At 38.1% G+C, this 16,117-nt stretch overlaps 1 protein-coding gene across 2 annotated transcripts in view; it reads right to left on the bottom strand.

Annotated features, from left to right (window-relative positions):
* Window positions 1-2,263: 2,263 nt before the first annotated feature.
* CD226 (CD226 molecule) overlaps window positions 2,264-16,117 on the bottom strand; it is a 109,929-nt gene continuing 96,075 nt past the window's right edge. For both annotated transcript variants that reach the window (XM_045790251.2, XM_045790252.2), the window contains 3 exons: window positions 12,051-12,153; window positions 7,860-7,911; window positions 2,264-6,144 (listed from right to left, as the gene is read on the bottom strand). In XM_045790251.2, the coding sequence (XP_045646207.1) occupies window positions 6,031-6,144; window positions 7,860-7,911; window positions 12,051-12,153 (269 nt within the window). In that variant the 3' untranslated portion in view covers window positions 2,264-6,030. The remainder of the gene's footprint in view (window positions 6,145-7,859; window positions 7,912-12,050; window positions 12,154-16,117) is intronic.

Below are 16,117 nucleotides of genomic sequence, written 5' to 3'. Positions count from 1 at the left end.
TCCAGGAAATCCACGAGATTCTCACCATGAGGACATGAGGAAGGTCCCCTCATGGTTCTGGCAAGGGAAGGGACAGGGTCACCACTGTGAAATAAGCCAAGAGCCTTCTCAATAACAAAGACCCACTACCCTCCAGAGGAACAGACTTCACCAGAGCACAGGTCTCAAACTTAATCTGGGCTCCTGTGGTCTTCCTGTCTCACCTAAGGAATTAAAAAATAGTAATAATAACATAATCAACAGAGACCAGGCCTTCATGGAAATGGATTGAAAGCCTGACAACCAGGGATAGGAGTAAGGGGCAAAAGGGGAAACCAATTCCACTGGAGAAACGTTTGTGAATGTCACAGACCAAAGACACATCAAAAGCTGTAATAAGAAATTTTAATAACATTGAGAGCTCAAAATCTTACCTAGTCATCTGATTAAAGAATAATGGTCTTTTTCACTAGAAGTATTTTTGAATACCTAGGACAAAGGTTGTAATGAATAGGTGACTGAATCAGAAGGAGATCATCTTAAGAAGGAATTTCCAGAAAAATTAAAAATCAGTTGGGATTCTTTAAATTTTGAAGAGTGAAGAAAGTTATCAGAGCTTCTCAAATTTTTATCTTACAAATATGGCTTGGCATCACTCTTCTGGGATTTGGAGAATTTTGCTTGACATTTTAAACTCAGGGGATGTTTTAAACTCATAATCCAGAAGGGACCTTTGCTTCTTTGGCCACATACATGTACAAGACAGGTGCTGCTTACTCACCGCTTTCTTCCTTTAATGTTTGTTTCTACACGTCAAGTGGTACTTAGTATAATTGTGTGACTTTTATTTTCTATTAAAAAATGGACAAAGGTCAACTTCTTACCTGGAATTTTGGAGCTTATAGGTTACAAAGAAATTGATATTTTGTGTAAAAACACACCCGTCTAGACATGTTACTGTTTTAAAAATCAGTAAACTGGACTAAAGTTAAAGTCAAGAAAAATATGCAACATATCTGTTCTTTGGGAGATGGGTGAATCCTGATATCCACATCCAATCTCAACAACACTATTAAAAATGAACTGTTGGCCAACATTCCAGTACTACTGAGTGTTGATGTGAGTGTTGATGAATAGACAAACTTGTATTTGTCTATTCATCAACTTATTCAGAAACAACCCTGGATATATTTGGATACACCTGTAATAGATTCAGGTATGATATAAGGTCCTGAATTTATATTAAAGTCTATCTAAAATGTGCCATCCTGCTTGTGGACCACTGGAGTTGCCATATTTTCTCCCCATTTCCCAAGTATTGGTGCCCTAGAACTATTGTAAGTCACCCCATCATCTCATTCAAATCAATTAACTGTTTTTCTAGAACAGTCAACATCAGCTTCCAAAGATTACAACTAATACCCCCGACTCTTCCAGACACAAGCCCAAATATGATAGGCTTCTAACTGTTCTTTGTTCAGGGCACTGGGTAAACAATTTGCAATCTGGAACCTCATAGCCTTTTGTACTAGGGCATTTTCTAGACTTGATTCCAGGTTTTATGTTCTTTTGTTTTCATTTTTTTTTCTGAAGGGAGACAAAGGATGACAGCTATGCAGAAAGGACCACTGCTTAATGACCCAAGTCAAGATTCTAGGGTAACTTTTTCAGGAAGTTAAGATTGTTGGGAATATCTGCCTCATCATAGAGAATCTGGAATCTAGGTCACTGGTGAAGAGTTTGAGATAAACTTAGGGTAAATACAAAACTATTAAGCTAAAAAGAGACAATTATTAGCTCTAGGTGAAACCAGAGTTCTGTAGGAGAGAAACATGATCACTTTTACTATTTGATGAGAAGAGTGTTGGCAAAGTCATAAAAACATAAACACCAAATACTGAAATAATCAAATTGTAATACAAATATTTTGGAAGGATGGGCACATGAGAAATGTATGCATGTGTGGGGAGATCGTGGAGAAGGAAGCACCTGCATCAATGAACAATGTCTAAAATTGAAAAAAAACCCTAGGTATGATATAAGCATGCTATTCAGTGGGGGGGAAATGGAGAAGGGCAGGAAACAACTTTTTTTTTTTTTTTTTGCAAAAACCCCTCACATGCACTTTGATTTTGAACACGCACTTAGAAAATGCACGTATGTTGCATTGATATAGAAGTTATAAAGTGTCGGTGGCTTCAATTTTTTCTGCATTTAACTCTTTATGTTAATATTATTCTAGAGGACTTTTTCTCTACTATTCTTTGATGGCAAGTAAAACTAATGATGGTGAAACACTGCACTTTATTCATTCAAACAACAGAATTCAGTATGTTAGGTACATTGTGTGCCCTAAAAACCAGAGAATCTGAAATTACACATAAAACCGGAAAAAATGTTCTAAATAGGGTGACTATATAACTCATCATTCAAACAGGGACAATAGGCAATAAATGAGAATTAGCACAGACATTTATCACACATATCTCCAGATTAGGATTTTTATTACAATACCTTACAACACAGTTAGTGCTTTGAATCTGAAATACTATGTAAACTAACCTTGAAGATTTGTAAAATTCCCTTAGAAATTCATTGCAGTGAATTTGAGAAGCCACAGTTCTACATATGGGTTACCAGCAATAGAAAAGTTAAAAATACTTTTTACGTTTCAGAAAAATGTATAAGAGCCTACAGACTTGACTTAGAATAATTCCAGTGAAAAGACCAGTGGAAAAGTATATTAATTTATGCAAAAGCCTGAATGGGAAGGTCAACACTTTCTAGGCACTATGTTCTAACAGTGGCCAAACTAATGATGATACTTAAATGTGTTATAGGTTTGCATCACTTTATATTTTTCAAAGATATTTTTCCACTATTGTGGAAAGAAGCTAAACATTGTACGCACAGTTTAGTGCTTCCACCTGAACTTTATAAACATCTGAGTTCTACAATACCTCCAATCTTATCTCATACAAGCAGTACAGAATATAGCACATTATTATAAATCAAGGAGAAGCACTTTGATTACAGCAATTTCTAATTACAATGTGGACTCTACCAATTTGGTAAATTACTGTAATGCAGCTGTAGGTGTGATTTAAGATAGTTCTATATAAACCAACATAACTTGAATATTCACAATGAAAGTAAACCTACGAAAGTTATTTTTATCTTCCTTTGTCTTGTATGTATAATATTTAGTAGTAAATTGACTTACTTAAAAATCCTATAAATTTAATATTTACCAACTAAAGAATATAGCCTCATCTACTGCCTTGCGTCCATAAGCATAATTACAAGCTAATGACATTTCAGTTCTATTTTCTCAGTGTGCATAAACGCCTTTAAGTAATGTCTCAAGGTCTCTTCGATGATAATATAAGCAATACCTAGTCATCATAGGTTAATGTCATGTATTCTTTCCCCGACAAAACTGTATACTCTATAATGACTTTTAACAAACTTACTTAACTTGTCATCACACAGCAATTCCCTTTAATTGGTTACTTTAATGTAAATATTCAAATTTACATTTATGGCGTTCAAAGGAAACATAGATTTTTATGTAATATATTATATATCATCATAAATTATATATGTAAAAAAGAATCTTAGGAAGCATCTTGCTCCCTAAGTAGCACCTTTCAAAAAAGATTTAAAACATAATTTAATTCAATTCTGACCTTTTATTCTGTGGAGCTGTTTTGATCGGTTTCCTTAGTAACGACCAGAATAGTAGGTAGAACAGAGTAGGGGGAAATGTATATGTACATATATATGTGTGTGTGTGTCACACACATACACACATACACACAATATACTATATCTACCATGTAGTATCTATATAGTAGGTAGAACATATATATATTAGGTAGAGTTATAAAACTCTAGCAAATTAGTAATAATATTACACAATAATGAAAGTGCTTTGTTAATAAGTAAAGATGTCCAGGGAAAGAAAATTAGTGAGTAGAATTTCATCAGCATGAACAGCTGAGAGTGTAACAGGACCAGCGGCAGTGGGGGGAAAGTGGGGAGGGCAGAGATACTCCAGCAGGACTTAGAAGGGTTCCAAATGCCTGAAAAATCCTGAGCCCTGCAGAGAAAGAATACAGGAAGAAGAGGGACAGAGGATATAGTTCTCATAAATATTCTGAGTGGCAGATTAAAGAAAAAGCAAAACATTCATGGAAAAAGAGACTGGTTTAAAAGTCCTGCAGGATCCACTGCAGAAGTCTCCCATGAGTGAAACCGCCAGGACAGTCGCATCTGGTTGTACTGAACACCCCGCCCCCCGTCATCTTCTCTGTTCAAGTGGGATTTCCATTTCCCCATATTGCATTGGTACAAATGCTTTCCTTCTCGCCCATATTAGTCATTGAGAATTTGGAAACACCTCATGAGAAGTGGACATTTTTACTTTTTCCCTTCTGAGGCAGGCAGGGGCTCTCACAATTTCTGTAATTCACAGAATCACTGGACTATTGGGCGTGCATAGTAGTTAAAGCTATAGTCATAGAATATCCACTGACTCGCTTAAAACTGTAAATTACAGCTTCAAATCTGCCTACATAACAGAAGAATTTGGTTTGGGTTCTCTTAAAATCATCATAAAAATCTACAACTTTGATACTACCTGCAATTTTTGTGGTGATGTTGTAGAGATGAGTAATAAATATTTGAGACATGAATGATGGCTCTCTTTGGTAATGATCATTGTGGTTTCAAGATGGTCATGACCATTATGTGGCTTCAGAACTACTTTTCATTGTTTGACTCTGTCTAGAATTTGGACAATGGCAGGATGGCCACTAATTGCTCTGCAGTGATATCACTAGAGTTGTCTTTGGCCAAACTGTGAAGCAAGACAAGGTTCTCTCTGTATCTTCCCATTCTTTGTTCCCTGTTCCTCCTTCTCTATAGCCCCCCTCATGTTTCTACCACAACCCAAACCACACTTCCAACTAACATTTTTTTCTTATATTCAGATTTCCCATAATTATTTTAAAAAAACAACTAATAATGCCTAGATGCCTGACTCTTTTGAGAGGATTTATATATTTAAAATAATTCTTAAAAGTAGAAACATTCAATATCAAAAACATTAAGTTATTATTGGACAATCTACTACACTTGCTCATAAAGCTAAGCCAGGGAGAGTGGCAAGAATTCCATGCAGAATCAGAGATTACCTTATTTGATAATAGAAAGGGAAGAGATTTCCCTGTCGCATTTATCTTCCTCTTGATCATTGATTCATTCTACTGCCAACTACTCTTCTGGACAATGTGATATAGCAGATTTTAAAGTGAGGGAGAGAGAGAGCTAACCCAGATCCATCCACATATTCTCCTTTTAGTTGTCTAACAAGAGATGTTTTGGAATGGCATTGTAGTCCATGTTCGCTGGTCACCAGCCCAGCTTCCAGGCCCCAACTCCCTCCTCTAATGATACTCTGAATTTCCCGGTAATGTGCTTTGGCCTCAGTCCTGGTTCTAGAGGTGAACCCTTAATTGACTTAAGCCATATCATCCTTTCCAGCCATGATGCCTGTTTAATGATGGACAAATAACCAAATTTGTTTGCTTTATCAGAGAAGTAAACTCTCTACCAGGCAAAAACAGGATTATGAATTGCCAAGAGTTGTTGAAAACACAAGGGAAACACGTGAATAAGAGGCTAACACCAATAAAGTGGATCCAACACCAGGAAAGGAGACCCAGAAACAGGTTTATGCCCATACTTAATTCTAGACATGACATTTAAACCTTGGTAAATAACCCTTGCCTGAAGCTTGATCTCCTGTGGATTGTTCCATTACATGATTCAGGAAGTTTCCCTTTATGTATACACTAATTAGAGTCAGGTTTTCCGAAATATTTCTGTTAAGAATCTTATTCTCCAGGTTATAAAGTATTTTTCTTATCAAATTAAATAAATTTAGCCAATTGGTATCCAGGGTAGGCACTGAGTAGTGGGAAAAAATTATATAAAGATCTACATATATAACATTCATCATAAATTTGCTCAGATCAAGGAAAAAGCTTAGATTCTGGTCTTTGGCCTGTGAGAGAAGGTTGGGTAGTTGACATAAATATCCTCTCTTGCACCATCCGATGATTGATTGGTAGAGTCAGGATTTCTGTAGTTGTTGGCTGCCTAGAAAGACAGTCAGAATGTCAATGATTCACTGCATTTCAGCAGCCAATAAAGATACTCAAAACAAATCTCTCCTTAAATCAACCACCATATAAGTCAAATTTCTATTATAATTAATTTCATAAAACATCATTGTACCGAACTTCCATGAGAAACCACATTTTTGACTTTCAGGGTTCAGAGTAAAAGATGCAACAGGAGACCACTGTAGATTATCACTTGCTATATTAGATTATGAAACACTTAGTCTTAGAACTCTCTCCCAATTTCCCAGGCTGTTTTGATAAGAACCATTAGTCTCATTTTCACATGGAAGTCTAGTATAGTATTTCCCATAGTGAGTACTCAATAATTTCTGTTGAATAAATGCTTTAATAAACACTTTTAAAGTACACAGTGTCTTGTCTTGACAATAAGAATCTAAACACGATAAAAGAAATTAACAAAATAAACTGGCATTACTTTAAAGATGATGTTATATAATCATTAACATTCTCTACACTAATCAAGTCACTTTGACCACCTATATATGTAAGTGGCAGGAAATATGTAGGCATGGGTGAGAGAGAGAGAGAAATTCAGATGAAAAGAAGAAGAGAGAGAGGTCTTTTGGTGAGTAATCTAGAAACTGACAGTGGTTTTGGTGCTTGCAAGGGAAAAGCAAAAGGAAAGTTACAGTGCCACTGGTAATTCCAGAGCCTGTTGAAAACCCTGAAACAATCAAGTAGGTCTAGCTTCTTTCTTTTTCACAGTCCAACTATCTTTCTAATTATTGTTCAAAATATCATTATTCTACAAAAGTCTGAACAAGTTGAATACTTAATGTAGGAGTTGCAAATCTCCTTCCCTCCCCTGACATTCACAGCAATAAATGGGGCTTCAGATTAGCTTGAGTGGACAACAGCTAAGGACAAAGAGACCCCAAAACTGTGTATGATGGGACTGTGTTATCGCTTGCTGGAGGGGCAGATGAAACAAGGCAAGACTTCTTTAGTCTTTCCAGTTACCGTCAAAAAGCCAGCCACGAATTATTCAGAAAAAAATTTTTGTTGTGTAAAAAGTAATAGAAGAAAAAGTTAAACTGATAAATAAATAGGTAACAAACCTGAAGCACACATTTTAGATTGTCAGAAAATTTTTATTACTTGATGTTTTGGTCATGTAAAATTCAATTGCAAATAATGAAATTGAAGAGAAATGGATGTAATTTTAGATAACACTTGGGGAAATGTTTAGCTGTAAAATTTTGTAAACAGGGACGCCTGGGTGGCTTAGTCAGTTAAGCGTCTGACTCTTGATTTCGGCTCAAGTCATGATATCAGGGTCTCAGTGAGATGGAGCCCCGCACTGGGCTCCGTGCTCAGCAGGGAGTCTACTTGAGGATTCTCTTCCTCTACCTACCCCTTTCCCCTACTCTCTCTCTCTCTAAAATAAAATAAATACATCTTTAAAAATAAATTTGTAAATAGAATCATATGTTAAAGAGAAAATCTGACCAATAGTGGAAGCAATGACCATGAAAGTAAAACAAACTGTTTCAAAGAGGCTCAATAAGAGAATATGTCAGAGAACAGGTGTTTCCTCAAACAGCGGATCCACTACATGGCCAGGTAATTGAAAGGAGAACAATAAGGTTGTCGACTGCAAAATGGACAGACTTTACAGGATATTACAATGCACAAAAGAGGGGAAATGACAGCTCTGAGAAAACTTACCTTATTCTGTGCATTCCAGGACTCTTTAAATAGTTTTTTCTGTCTCCTTCTCCTGAGAATACACATTCAATAGAGGCGTTAAGTTCTTACACTCTGGCTCTAGTGTTATTGCATACAGGATTACACCTTACCTGTACCCCAGCCCACACGCCCTCACAAATATGTTGAAGTTGCTTCATACATACCTACTCAAAATTCCCTTGACTTAACTCTTCATTTTTCACAGATGGTGAAGGCATCTAAATGGATATCCAGCCAGTGTATATTAGTAATTAATCTCAGTGAGCTTACTAAAGAATGGTTCATAGTGGATTATTGCATAAATGGCTTACTGCCTTCTCCAAATAATCTCAAGCTTAGAGGTTTCCCACAATTAAAAACTTCCTTTTCAACACCAACAGTGTAACTTCTTGGATGGCAGCAATGATAGAGTTAAGCTTTATAGAAACTTCCAGGTGTTTTACTAAACCTCCTCAATGGATTATTTCTTTTAGCTTTCATCAAGACCTCTATATTTAACTCAGATTGGGAAACTGAGGCAAGAGAGGAAGAGAAACTTGCCCTAAATCACGTGGTTAGTTAGTGGTAGTATCAGGATTTGAATCCACAGCCTTCCCTCGTGACTATTAGGCTCGCTGCTTCTGGTGCCATGTTGCCACAGTTCCATGGCCGTCTGGAGCCATGCTATTCCGGAAACTCTCCACCATTCCAATGGAAACTACAAAAACCTAACGTCAGGGGGACTCTTTGAAAATTCAAGAGAAAAGAGACTATTATAACTGAATGCACTGGATGAAACGACTCTACCCAAGTGCATGAAAATATTTATTATGGGAGATGATGACTATCTTTTTTTCCTCTCCCTAAAGAAAAGATTTTTATCAGACCACAGAGGAGATGAGTTAGATGCAAAAACGTAGGGTTTTTTTTTCCTTTATGCAAAAAGATGAAGTTGTAATTCCTTCATGGAAAGTTTAAAAACCAGCCAAGCTAGTCTCTCTCCAAGGAAAGGTTGTTCTGATGATGGACGTTGCTCTCTGCTAGTCGCTAGGAAATCTTCCTACTGTGTCGACATAATCACAAACTGATCTTACCCTGTATTTGTTTACTTAATGAAGAATCTTTTAGGCGATTAATCTATTTAATTTTTTGATGTGTAAGTTTATTATGTGAAAGTGATGTTTTCAGGTCTTTCATACAAATAATTTACTCCTGAAAAGAAATCTGTGAAGCAGATGCTATTACTATCCTCTTCTTACAAATGAAGAAACAAATCTATGACCTTGGATCTTAAATCCTCATTCACAAGGCTTGCTGTATCATAATATAGATTAACTTCCCCAAAGAGGTCCAAATATATATATTGTTTACATTAGACTAGAATATTCAATATGATGAAGAAAAGAGAACAAGAAATTCAGAGTCAGATGATCTGTGTTTAACTTGTGCTCAGCAATTTACCAGTTATTTGCATCTATAAAGTTCAGTCCTCTCCTCTGTAAAATAAAGACAGTAAACACTAGGGTTTGTTCTAGGTTGACCGACCATCTGGTTTGCTGGATTCTAAGGAGTTTCCCCAGGTTGAGGGATTTTCAGTGCTGAAACTGGGAGAGTCCCAGGCAAAACAAAAGAGCCTATTTGACAACAAAAGAAAAAATAAGTGTCTAACATTTTGCACACTAAACATTAAATTTCTTCCTATAGACACACACGTCAATGTGTAGACTGTCTTTTGGCTCCTGCCACGCCTCACCAGTGCTACACACGTCCACCAACCACGTTCATTTAACAGTGTTAGCATTCTGATCTCTAACTGGAGGCAACACAAACGGAGAGTAGAGAAAGTGTGGGAAGCGCCCCTGGACACACAGGCCATGGGGTACGGGGTGTGAGGGAAGGACTCCTTTTCGTTCCAGCACACTGTGATCTCCTCTGGCTTCTCCCCAAGTCAGCACATCTGAAGCAACAGGATTATATTAAATGGTCATGAAGACAGAGTTCTGAAGACTATTGTTTAAGCCCTGGGGTCATTTTTATAACATTTCCATTCTAAGTAACAACCACAAACTGATACGGGCAACAAGGTAGAAAGAACAAGCGCCTCTTCCTTTGTGATGTTTGGCCATGATTAGGCATTCAAGTCCACTAATCTTTTTATCACATTTAACCAAGTTGGACAATATATTCTACAGTTCAATTTAGCTATTCGTGTAAAAGTGATGCATTTTCATGAAGCAAAATCCATCATGTCCAACATCTGTGACCCTCCGGAGAGCCGTGCTGTCACTCACTCTCTCCTACCACGTTGCCCATGTTCCCGGGTGCTCCTGCTGCCCCAGCCGCCCTCAGTGCATTTTTCATCAACCAGGGTGAAGCGGTAAAGAAATCCTTAGTGTCACTAACATCCTGGGTTCCTTCCCTCAATTTGCTAATTTGCTCAATTTCTGACCAGGGGAAGACTTGAGGGCAGCACATGATGGAGAGAAAGGGAAAACAACAGTTCTGTGTTTCAGTTTAATTAGACAAATGCTTATTGACCATTCATTATTTGGAAAGATTAGCGCTAAATGCTATCAAACACCAAGGAATGAATAAAACACAGTCCCTGTCACATCGAACAGAAGGGAGGACAGCACAAAAATGATGAAGCTACAAAGCAGGCTTCCAGGCACCGCAGAGAAGCACAATGTGATTCCGGATGGTGACATCATGTCCCTTTGCAGGGAGGAAGAACCAGGACAGACCTTCCAAAGGGGACATGTGTCCCACGCCTTGAATGAGCCACAGGAGGAAAGCCAAACATGGGGGAAACAGCACTTTGTTGGTACCCAAATGGGAAGAGCGCCAAGTGTGTTCACAGAATAAGACTTTCAGTTTTAACAAGATTTCTCAACATCGCGGGCAGTAAAGTAGAAAATATAAATGAACATTAGGTTGGGGTCCCACTAATTAGGTAGGAGTCAGAACAATGGGTGCCCTTGACACAGGGTTAATGAGTTTTAACATTATTCTGGTGGTAGTAGGAAGACAAGAAAAGGTTAAACAGGAAGGACACTAGCTTTTAGAAGAGCGCCCAGGAAAAGTCAGATGTGTTCGAAAGAAAGAGAGGAGACAGCTGGAGCTGGGAGCAGATTGGGAGAATTAACTAACATCCAGTGAGTTGTAATACAAGCTCCAAAGAGGTGAGACTGGGATATGGAGACGAGACAGAGAACCCTACCTGATATCCTATTAATTCGCATGCATGTGCGTGTGCGTGTGCATGTGCGTGTGTGTGTTTGGTAATATTGCTGGGGTAGAAGAGAAGAGGAGGTGGATGTGTTCCTTCCCTCCCGTAAGAAGAGAACACTTCAGTCGGAACACAAGAATAAAGAGTAATTTCAATTCAATATGATTACAGCTCAGATTATGACAAATACCTAGACAAGTGAGTTGGTGAACAAGAGACAGCAAGAAAGGGCAGAGTCAACCCAGAATATCCCAGGAAGTTCCCAAGTGTGCCACAGACAGTAAAAGGTAGGAAACTTTAGTAGAGGTCAATGGCCACCTACTCTCTCTAATAGCCCCTTCCAACACCTCTTTTCCTCAATAATTATTTTTAGGAATAGCATCTACATTGCTTGTTTCAGAGACTATACAACCATTTAAAAGTATGTTGTCTTGTTTATTAGAATACGCACTCCATCACGTCTTGCTCACAACTGTCACAACAGATGGGCAATAGATGAATGAATATATGAAGGCATTATTACTGCTCAACCCTCTTCTTCCCCTTCTTGGAATCCCTCCCTCCCTCCCTCCCTTTCCCCTCTCAACACACACACACACACACACACACACACACACACACACACACACACCGCCCTTCACCCCACGCCTGTTTTCCTTGCAGGAGGAGGAAGATGGAGGGCAGCGCAGACAGAGCAGAGGCAGCAGGCAGTTGGCTGCCCAGAAGATGGAAGCTTTGCTAACATGGGAGCAGCTCCTACAAATTCTTAAATGAACTACTCTAGCTTTCTCCTCTGATAGCACCACAACTACTTCTCTCTTGTGTAAGAAAAACACTCAGAATGCTGTATGTGAGTGCTAAGGAGCTTGGCTGACTATTGGGTTATTAACAGTGAACCCCTCATATAAGGATGACTCAGCGGAAACAAGATCCAGAATGAGCTGCTCATTCTTACAACTCACCTGTTGTAAGAAATGATGATGCCGGTGGTAATTAGAATAACAAACAGCAACGATAAAACCGCCCCTCCGGCCACAAAGAGACTGTACCGGTTATCAGTTTTACCTAGGAGGAAAAAAATACAGTACGAATTAGGAGTTCAGCAAAAGCCAGAAAAAATGGTGGGAAAATGAGGAAAGGGAACATTAATCAAATAGAGTAATAATTCAAAACAATCCAAGGACGAGATTATGGGAAAAGACAATTTTTACTTTAGAGACTTCTAAATATTTGTGACTCCTCACAGATTTTATTAGTTCCTTGATTCATCTGCGTTTAACCCCTTAAGAAGAATAAGAATAAATAGGTGAAGGGAGGGGCGCCTGGGTGATTCAGTCTGTTAAGCTTCCAGCTCTAGATTTCGGCTCAGGTCCTGATCTCAGGGTCCTGAGATCCAGCCCCGTGTCACACTCGCTCTGAGCGTGGAGCCTGCTTAAGATTCTCTCTCTCCCTTATCCTCTGCCCCTACCCACCTCTAAAAAAATATGTAGGTGAAGGGGATTAAGAGGTACAGACTACCAGTTATAAAATAAATAAGTCACAAGGATGAAAAGTACAGCATATGGAATATAGTCAACAATATTGTAATAACTTTCTACAATGACAGATGGTAACTAGACTTACTGTGGTGACCTTTCATAATGTATATAATTGTTGAATCACTATACTGCATACCTGAAACTCATTTAATATTGTATGTCAACTATACTTCAGTTAAAAATTTAAAAAAGAACAAGAATAGAAAGAATGTATGTTTGAGACAGTTATCCCTTCACTCTAAGGAGCTCCCAATCACATACATAAAATCTTTTGTAGAAAAAAGTAACCATCAAAAGAATTTATAAATGAAGATTACTTCTTAACACTTCACCATCTTAAGACATGCACACAACAGTATAATTTTAAAAGTAGAATTTAAGAAATATTTTTCACTCAATCCGAGTTAATGATAAAAAGTAATCAGAAAAAATATGTTACTCCCACTCCGTGCTGAAGCAGAAAGGACAGTGGTCCAGAAATCTGCAGTTCTCTCCCTGACTCTGTCACTCCTTCGCTGTGTGAACTCCAGCCACTTCCTCACCCTTCTCTGAATGCCTTTCTTCATCTGTCAAGTGAAGACAATGACAACAGTTCTACTTACATCACAGAATTGTGGTGAGACTCTAATGAGGTAATATGCAAATAAGCAATAAACTACCAGAGCAACATCCCCTCTGAAGTGAGATCGCAGTGAGGTTGGAGACCATTTCATCTTTAAAATGTCCTTCTGTCCATGACACTCCTCACCCACCACCTCCCACAAAGCTGCTTCCCAGGAGAGGAAACCCCGTCAATACATGCTGTTACCAGGGGTGCCCAGGTGGCTCAGTTGGTTAAGCAGCCGACTCTTGATTTCAGCTCAGGGTTGTGAGATTGAGCCCCACGTTGGGCTCTGTGCTCAGCGGGCTCTGCTGGAGGTTCTCTCTCTCCCTCTTTCTCTGCCCTTTTCCCTCCCTACAACCCTCTCCATCTCTTTTTCTCTCCAAAATAAATAAACAAATCGTTAAAAAAAAAAAAAGATATATATATGCTGTTGTCAGGACTGGGAGTGAATTGGAACCTGGGAGGTGTCCCCACTGCTCCCTCTCTCTGGGCAGCAAACTCACCAGTCTCTCCTCCTGCAGGAAGGGGCCAAGCTGTGGCAGATGACCAGCATGACTTCCCTCTAACCTTGAAAGTAAAGCCCAGTGCTTTACTGTTTGTTCTGTGCCCAGTGCCCAATGTTCTGTGATTCCTACACTGCCTGTAATCCTATGGCAACCTGAAAATCATGCTTTTCATTGGATTCTCCTTGATCTTTCCCTCAGATTATTTCTTCCTTCCTGACCTATTTTTTTTCATGATAGGAGCTCAAAGTCTACATCCACTCATTCTTTTGTACAAAGTGAAACTAAGTCAACTAATAAACATTATTTTCATTTTTCAAACTTGTTGAACCTATAAGGTGAATAAAAGTAGAGAAATGTGTGAACTTTAGAGACTTTATACATACAGTCTAGAATGGCTTTTGTCCAAATATGATGGAGAAAGGAAAAGCTAAATTTATTCAGAACAAAAATACACTGAACCACTCTTACAAAGGGAACAATGAAATTTTCTCCCTATCAAATAAGAAATTAAGCTTTTTAAGCTTTTGGTACATTATAAAAAATAAATGAACAAAATACCTGAAATTATTTTGCATTGTAACACAAGACTATAAAAGGACCATACTTGCTACACTGAAATGATTTGAAGATCGCAGATGTTAAGGTTAAATCAAACAGGCAATCATGGTGAGAAAATAAAAGTTATGATTAAAATATTCATTGACAATATTCAGGGAAAATTGTTTAACCACTTTTGAAAAAGCTATTTCGACCTTTGCTACAGTAAAAAAAAAAAATCTGGGTGGACTAGTGTTCTAAATTTTTCATGTAAACATTAGAAGAAAATATAAGGAAGTATTATTTAATCTCTAGAATGAGAAATGGCATAAAAATAAATAAATAAATATATAGGATTGACCAGGTCAATTGAAAAATATCCGTAGTTAAAATGATCACAAGCAACATGTAAAGACAAAAAAAAAATCCAGTACCTTTAACACATCCATCCTTGCTATTAAGAAAAAGCTGTTGGGGCGCCTGGGTGGCTCAATCAGTTGAGCCACTGACTCTTGATTTCAGCTCAGGTCATGATCTCAGGATCTGAGATCCAACCCCCACCCCCTGCCCCCAGCGCAGACAGAGCCTACTTAGACTTCTCTTTCTCCCTCTCCCTCTGCCTTCTGCCACTCGGACACACACACACTCTCTCTCTCAGAAAAGAAAAGAAAAGAAGAGAAGAGAAAAGAAAAGAAAAGAAAAGAAAAGAAAAGAAAAGAAAAGAAAAGAAGCTATAGAAGACAATATGAAAGATACAGGTAACTTACTATGAAAGAGCACATAAAGAACAAGCTTGTGTAAGAGGAAGACTGTGGTCACACAGAGCATCTCAGGCTCTCTCTGGAGGAGTAGAAAGTGCCACAACTGCATCCGGAAAGAATTCAGTGTCTGTGTGTCACACCCTTTCACGAGGCACTTACACATTTGATTAACTACTTTATTCTAAAGAAATACTTAGAAATGTGAACAAAGCATTCTGTAAAACACTTATAACAGCAAAAAGGAAATCCTTATGTCCCCCCAGTAGACTAAGAGCAAGACTGCACAGCTGTGGTTTTTTGCATCAGCTTCACCTGCGGGCTTGATAAGCTACAGATTTTGGGGCACCCCCTACCCCGAACCTCTGATCCAGAAGGTCCTGGTGGATCTGCATTTGCAGCTCCTATGCAACATCTATGTTGCTGATCTGAGGCCCGTTTCTTGAAAACCTTGGCTGTAGACACTTGGATGATGTGTGTAAGGAATTCCAATGACATGGAAGACTACTGACGATAGACTATAAAGTAAAACGTGAAAACCAGCACTGACAACTGCGCCTGGTAATATCTCCATCAAGTATAGGACTTGAAGTCTGCAAGGGACAAATGCCAAAACTTTAAAGTGATGATATCGAGAGCAGCATTAAAAGCAATTCTTTCTTTAGGCTTTTTGATATTTTCCAAATTCTAAAGGATGCATAGTTCTTTTATTAATCAGAAAAAAAGCATATTATAAAAATGTAAAGGTCTGCATGCTTAAAACAGAAAAATCTGACACATTCTAGTCGTGTTATTTAAAGTACAAGATGTAGAGAACTTTTTTTGTAGAAGTATATTCAGAATCCTTAAGAATTAAGATGGCGTTCCTTATTAAACTCTCAATTAAGTAGAATTAAGTAGGAACCATTGAAATGTACTGGTCGTCTGTTTCACACTATTCAGTTATAAATCCAAATTTTAAATGCATTCTTTAATGTCAACTATTTATCTCCTTTTAACCTCTTCTAGTAGTATTTGACCTGTTGGGAGTCAGGTCTGTTTATTCATTCAGGTCTGTTTATTCATTCATCTTTTAACACACAGTAT

This window comes from Ursus americanus, chromosome 19 (assembly GCF_024610735.1).
Source record: "Ursus americanus isolate L20-20 chromosome 19, mUrsAme1.1.p, whole genome shotgun sequence".
In the NCBI taxonomy this organism is placed as follows: Eukaryota; Metazoa; Chordata; class Mammalia; order Carnivora; family Ursidae; genus Ursus; species Ursus americanus.
This window is presented reverse-complemented; position numbering and strand designations above follow the sequence as displayed.